This window comes from Apaloderma vittatum, unplaced genomic scaffold (assembly GCF_000703405.1).
Source record: "Apaloderma vittatum isolate BGI_N311 unplaced genomic scaffold, ASM70340v1 scaffold40507, whole genome shotgun sequence".
NCBI lineage: Eukaryota > Metazoa > Chordata > Aves > Trogoniformes > Trogonidae > Apaloderma > Apaloderma vittatum.
In genome coordinates, this window is record NW_009727539.1 from 8,434 (window position 1) to 15,305 (window position 6,872).

At 39.6% G+C, this 6,872-nt stretch overlaps 1 protein-coding gene across 1 annotated transcript; it reads right to left on the reverse strand.

Moving 5' to 3' along the window:
- Positions 1-344: 344 nt before the first annotated feature.
- On the reverse strand, positions 345-6,590 carry PLAU (plasminogen activator, urokinase). The gene is made up of 10 exons (XM_009873692.1): positions 6,531-6,590; positions 5,348-5,402; positions 5,067-5,171; positions 4,566-4,731; positions 4,143-4,228; positions 3,851-4,040; positions 3,059-3,213; positions 2,009-2,149; positions 1,382-1,530; positions 345-539 (listed from the first exon to the last, which is right to left on the reverse strand). Exons 1-10 carry the CDS (start codon positions 6,588-6,590, stop codon positions 345-347), a joined length of 1,302 nt encoding a protein of 433 aa, XP_009871994.1.
- Between the last annotated feature and the right edge of the window lie 282 nt (positions 6,591-6,872).

A 6,872-nucleotide genomic window follows, 5' to 3' on the forward strand; every position in this document is an offset into this window, starting at 1 on the left:
ATAAAATGCATACTTGTGTTAAATAAGTTAAAACTGTACCAATACTTCTAGGTGAAATGCTGGTTCATAAATGAAGCAGATTGATAACTTGATAGGCATAGTATCATACATGGGAACACTCATTTAAATGTTAAATATTTTAGCTTCCCACTGAGTGGTATTCAGGTAATTCAGACTAGTAAGATATTCTATCAGCCATCTCTCTGCTTCAGAAACAGCAATGTGAGTGGCAGACCACATGAGCATTTAAAAAGGAAAGCCTCTCACTACATCCAGGACTTTAGTGTCCCAACGTCAGTATAGGCTTAAATCTTGCTCATCTGAGCCCAACTGTAGAAAAAAGTTCACTTTGGTTCAGGACGAAAATGACTCTTGGCAGTTATCGCATTCATACTGGAGTCAATCCAGTCAAGGTATCGAGTAACTCTGGTGTAAACACCAGGCTTGTTTTCCTCTGCACAGCCATCTCCCCAGCTGACAATTCCATACAGCGTCATTCTGCCATTGTGCTCGCAGACCATGGGGCCACCGGAATCCCCCTGACAACAGAAAAACAGTATATTAGGCCACTTTTTGCAGATGGAGCCTTTAGAGCAGCGAGCCTGTGACTATTGTTTTTCTAGAGTGAAACAAGCTAGTAAATACCTGTGAGCTCAAGTTCTGGTTTTTGAGAACTCTGCATAGGTGGAACAAGAGGTCCAGCACCTGCTGTGACTTGAACACAGTCTGTGCAGTGAGGAGGTCTCTATTTTTCCCCAGCAGGGTGCAGAGAGAATAGTTACATTGTACATGACACTCCATCCTAAGTCTATAATCACAGCTGTTAGGCCAGTGGTATTAGGTCAAAACCAACATGCTCAGTTCTTCATCATAGAATCAATTGTCTCCCTTTTTGCATCTGAGGACAACGTTTGTCCTTCTAAGTGGCTCATATGGACACTCTGCCCAGGGAAATAAATCTGGTTTTGAGCAATCTGTTGCCAGGCTCAGTGTCCACCTATAATACACTTTTTACGCCTTTGCGGAGCTGTAGTTAACATTAAGGAAGTGCTAGCCAATTTTGAAATAGCTGCTGTACTCCTGTGATACATATCTACCAACCACTGCTTGAATAGATTGGAGATAAGGCCTTGAGGAATAACACTGGCCAAGGTGCTGCACTTCTTGCGCCTCCCAAGGAGTGTCTGGAGGGGGTAACACTTAACTCTAGGTCCCAACATTCTTCCATATATTTAGCTACACCATGGGTCAACTGCACTGGATGTTTTCCATTTCTAGTACATAGAGACTCTTTTGACTAGAACTACAAAATGCCACCAGCTGATCCATGTACTGTACATGCATTTAAAGTTATTTAAAAGATAAAACAAACTAGTTTTACCTTGCATGCATCAGTCATCCATGTGGGATCTCCAGCACAGACCATGTTGTCAGTAACTCTGATACTGTCATAGTATTCATGTTTGCATTTTGTCTGTGATATCAAGTTTACAGTGGCTGACATCAGTCTTTGAGCATAGTAGATGTCATCTGCAAACAAAAGATTTAACTATTTTCACCATCTAAAATAAAAAATAAAGCAAAAAAAACCCCATAACACCTACTTTCAGCACTTAAATTAGCACAGCCCATTCCACTTCCCCCTTGAGATTCTTATTTTCAGCTTATGCAGTGCTGTTTTACTTTTGCTGTTAATAAGTTTAAGAGAAAAACAAGTGTTCCGCATGCAAGCCATAAAGCTTATTTTTAAAGAGTTTGATAGTTTTAAAGTATTTTCTGCACAAAGATAATCCTTTGTTAATCTTCCAACACAGCTGTAATTTTTTATACTCCTCATCACATCGGGAGTGGAAAAAAAAAAATGCTGGTTTACATCTTTACTTACTTTATACAATTGACAAGTGTAAGAAGCATCAAATAGGAAATGCCATGGACAAGTAAAGATGATAGCAAAGATAAATCCCACACTGTGGAAGTACAAATTTGGAAACAGAAGTCATTCACTTACAAAAATCTTGTTTTCCATAGCCAGCTATTTCACACCGAGTATTATCTTGCAAGTCAAGGTTCTTCGCTGGCAAGCAGACTGTTCTGACATATTTGGATTCTACTGCACACTGTCCAGAAGTTGTTCTTATCCTTATCAAAGCTAAAACACAAATCAGAAGATACATTTAGATTATAAAGAAAGCTTTTCCTTTCCAGTTCTCTGACAATAGGATTATCAGGTACAGTTAGTGAGAATAGTTCCTTTTATTGCTTTTTGGAATGACTGGGTCATTATTTAGTAACAACAAAATTTCCCAGCACCAAAATTGTCAGATATTCCAACCTGAACTTCCTTCCTGGAAGGACAGGGGCTGACAGCTCAGGGGAGAGAGTCTTCTGCAAGTGTATCTTCAGATGTTTTAAGACCTTCCTGACTGGCTGCAGAGTGGTACCCACTGCCCTGCTGAAGAGGGGGCAGTTTATACTGTAACACTCACCAGAAAGGCTTATGAAGCTCATTTTTGAGTCTTTTCCCTTAGCAGAAAGTGGTGGTAGAGTGCCAAGTGTCAAGTGCAAGAGTGGCAAGTCTGCTTTGTACAAGTTGCAAAAGCCCCTCTCGGACTGTGTTGATTTAGGGATAGGCTTATGAAAGCCAGAGATACTTACTAAAGTCTGGATTAATTCAAGATAACCTTTGGCTAATGTGGTACCCGAGATGGCATTCCACTACTATATAATGAAATATACTGTGCATGCCTTTTTTCATCCTTTACTACACAGTGTGATTATTGTAAACATAAAATACAATAGTAAAAATAGGACACTGCCACCAGTACTTATGGAAAAGCCATATCTTGTATGGATCCAGATATAAGATAGGCTTGTAGTGGATTGCGTGCTGGGTAATGCATCTAACATATGCCACAAACTGAATTTATACAGGTGTAAAAATCTTGCTAAGTGCAGGCCTAGTTCTCAGAAGTGCCTAATTCCTGTTCTCCATCTCATGTCTGGTTCTACTCCTTTTGGAAGATGGATGCCACAATTAACATGGCCTTCAGCCACTTACCAATATCATTGTCATTGCCACCTGTGTCATCTGTAAAGTGAGGGTGAGAGATGATGTCATCAACCATGAAGACTTGTTCCTTATCATCAGTAACATTCAGTATGGATTTTCCAAGGAAGACTTTGTAGACAGATTTGGGTGGTGTTCTTTTTGACCTGAGGAAGAGTAAAGAGACTCGTGAAGGCTACTGGTTTCTGAGAGCAAGGTCAACAATTTAGATCCAGTCCCAGAGTTCTGGTTCAAGATTACTTTAATGCCAACAAGAAAAAGCAAAACTTAGTCAAATTTGAAAGTTGATCCAGTATTCTAAAGGAAGGCATCCTGATTTTCCATTTGAAGGGATTTAGATGTTCAGGCATTCTGAAATGCACACCTAGGTAGCTGCTACTAGTACCAGGAACTGGGGATGAGAATCTTCTGCAGTGTGCCAGAAAGGTCATCTTTCCACAGGAAACCACAACACAAAACACCCATAAATATATTGCTCAACAGCTCATCACCTTTCAGTACAACTTTAAGGTTTGGGGAACAGCCAAGGTAAAAATGAAATGGTGGCTCCAATTTAGCCTAAGTAAGTGATCTAAATCCACAATCCACTAAAATGTTCACACCTCAACAGCTCATTCTGCTAGACTTGGGATCCCAGGGGCTTGATGTTTAGGGCTGCTCTTTTGCTCAAAGAGGAGAACATTCTTACTCTGGCACATTTCAAAGGGTTGCTCAGTGAGCATCACACAAAGAAATCAGTTGAAGGAAGTTGCAGATAAGTAGGATGGGGAACTGTAAACTTACGGGCTATGAAAACAGTGCGCTGCTGTAAGCACCCAGCAAGGGTCAATGAGGCTGCCACCGCACAGAAAATGGTCAACGCCCCTTACGTTTTGGAAGATGCCAGCTACCCATGGCTGAGACTCAACCTCTGCCTGGCTTCCACCAACAATCTTGAAGTACTTGCTGATGCTCCTTTGTCCACACGCAGGCCCTATGAACAGAAATTTTGTTCAGATGTTCTTACTGCTAAGCACCAACTTGTGCTATTAAAAAACCAAAACACATCAGTTGTCCTGAAACTAGTGTCACTTACCACACTTTTCTATGTTGCAGGGCGTTTCTCGAATGGTAGATCCCTTTTTTGTGTAACACCAGGGCCTGTTACTTCCATTTGGGTTTCTAGAAGATAAAGAAAGTGCTCTTTTCACAAAACACAGTTAAAAAGAAAATTATAGTAGATACTATCTAAGATTCTAAGCTAACTGTCCTGAAAAGGCCAAAAGTGTTCTGTTGCAAGATATAATCAGTTGTTAGTTATTTTCTCTGGTGCCTACTGGGAATTTTGCAGTACGATGCGCTTCAGTGGTAAGCATCACTTCAGAGTAGCATTCCAAATATTTTTCACTCAAAATTAACCTCTAATATTTTGTTATTTGTTAAAAACATGTACCATTACTTGAGGCCCTTCTGGGCCTGTAACAGTAAAACTCACTCCATGAACCAATGCTTTTCTTACCTGCAGTAGCTGTGTTTGCCCAGTCCGAGCTGCAAAGCATCCCTCCTGTGAGCATGGTAACGAGCCCTCCTGACCACAGAGGGAAGGTCCCACGGCAGGCATTCGTCTTCTGTTGCCATTCCTCTATAGTCCTCCCCATTCTCAGTATAGCATACACTGTCAAGGTCTGAGAAGAACAGATATTTTGTTAGCAGCATGCTCTTGTTTATAATTGTTCCAAAACAGAAATAATCTGTATGGATCCTTCTAATGAGAAGCAAACTCATGCATTACACTTGAAAACAGATAAGATGTATAATCAGTCCAGATTTTGCATTAAGTTTGATCTACATGAATTTTGAGCATCAATTATCTTACGCTTTAAAGCCTGCATACTGCTTCTTTAATGGCTTCTGCATGCTTTACAACATAGCCACTTACACTTGGCATTTCATATTTATGACTTGCCTAGCTTTTTAGATCTTTTTATCAGTTTAATTTTAAGGAAGATAGACACTCTACCTATGTCACAGTGAGTCCCGGCGTACCCTTCTGGGCATATGCAGTAACTACGTCCACTATAGATGTAATAGTGAATGCAGGTTCCTCCATTCAAACAATGGCATTCTGCAAGTAAAGGCATCACTAATTAGAGACAAAGCACTTGAATGATGAAGTGAAATGCACTTGCAATCAAACACCGAAAACCTGGTTTATCATGAAAAATCTTCCTTCTTATATGAAGATAGAATTGTAGGATAACAAGGTCTTTTTAGATTCAAGTACAACAAGCAGATATTTACCCTTGTGGTCTGATCTGGGTTTATATTGCAGCTTGTAGTACCACTTGCTATAGACCTGAGGGAAAAGAAAACAAGATTTTAAGGAAACAGTTTATGTGGTCTGGTTATCTTTTATGGACCCAAGCTCTGTTCCTTACTGCATAGCTTCAACAGTTTAGTTTTTTCCATGTAGTTATGAACTGAACCTACTCTGTCAAATCTGGATGGGAATGAGAATTCGAACTGTACTTGGGCAAAGCAGAGCAAGAAAGAAAAAAAAAAACTGAACAAAATACACATGACAAGAAAACCTTCAGTAAAAAACCCCTCACCAAGCTGGTCCACTGCATCAGGTCAATATAGCAGTTAAGGCTGCTGTAAGGACCTAAGCACCTCTCCAAGGTCAGTGCCCCTAAAACGGGAGAGGGAACTTCTCCCTCTCCGACTCTCAGCCACCAAGCAGGACAGCAAAGATACAACATTCTCCAGCTGCCTCTGTCATTTTGGTGACCTTGGTGCTTCATGTCTGTGCCACAGAAGCCAAATTTATACAATAGATTCTTGCCCTGTACTTCAAGTCTTGCCTCTGATTTGCAGGCTGACTACTTCTTTCTCCATTAGAAAAGAAAAAAAAAAAAAGATTAGGCTTTCAGTTTACTTTTCCCAGAGGTCAAGTTGGCTTGCCTAAGCTAAAACAAGTAATGGTAACAATATCATTCTGTAATGTTGATGAATGGCTCTGCTGATAGATATCAAATGTCATACAAGTTCATAGTGAAAAATATTCAAATTCATATTTATTGCTCCTTTTTTACACTTTCAAGTAGAGGAGGTAGAAGTTTAATTAGAGCCTGATATCCACCTCCATGAAAGACCAGTAAGCTCTCAGTACTCAGTGTCCAGGTCTAAACTGCATTAAGAAAAAAAAAAATTAGGAAAGCTGTATTTCTCAGCTATTACATGATGTCTTCATTATTTAAATGGTAGCAGACATCTTAAGGTTGAACAGAATCAGAAGGAAAACCAAATGGTTCCAAAACATGTTTCTCAGAGGTGTATGTGCAGCAGATGTACAGATACATGCAAATGCAGTGAAAAGGAGAGTTCAAGTCAAAAGCCTACTACATTGTCCAAAGCAGAAGTATAATCAAACCCAGAAAAAGTTCTATGTGAAAACCCCCTCTTCATTTATTTTTAAACTTACAGAATCTAATCCTGTGACAAGTGTGCCCAGGATTATTGTGAGGAAGATGAGTAACTTCATGCTGGTTAACTTCTTACTTTGTTCCTCTTCTATCTGTATTATTTTGATTCTAAAAATAAAAGAGGAACTTAGTGGCATGTTGCAGCTTGCAGCATCAGCATTCTTACTTGGTTGGTTTCAGAATAATTCACAACACAATTGACAGGAGAATTAAGCATTGACTTGCCCTAGAATATCTGCTTACATTTCCATATATTATGTTAGATGCTCTATTATAAAGCTTTTTCCATACATTTGACAATGCAACCAGGTTTTTTTTTCTTCTTTTTTTTTTTTTGGTTT

What these genes read in the sequence shown, in the direction of transcription:
- PLAU (XM_009873692.1), bottom strand. Translation starts at nt 6,590, where the DNA reads ATGAAGTTACTCATCTTCCTCACAATAATCCTGGGCACACTTGTCACA. An exon ending in TGGCAATGACAATGATATTG is followed by an intron (nt 2,150 to 3,058) that starts GTAAGTGGCTGA and finishes TTTGTGTTTTAG; the next exon opens with CTTTGATAAGGATAAGAACA. An exon ending in GGATGACTGATGCATGCAAG is followed by an intron (nt 540 to 1,381) that starts GTAAAACTAGTT and finishes TTCTGTTGTCAG; the next exon opens with GGGGATTCCGGTGGCCCCAT.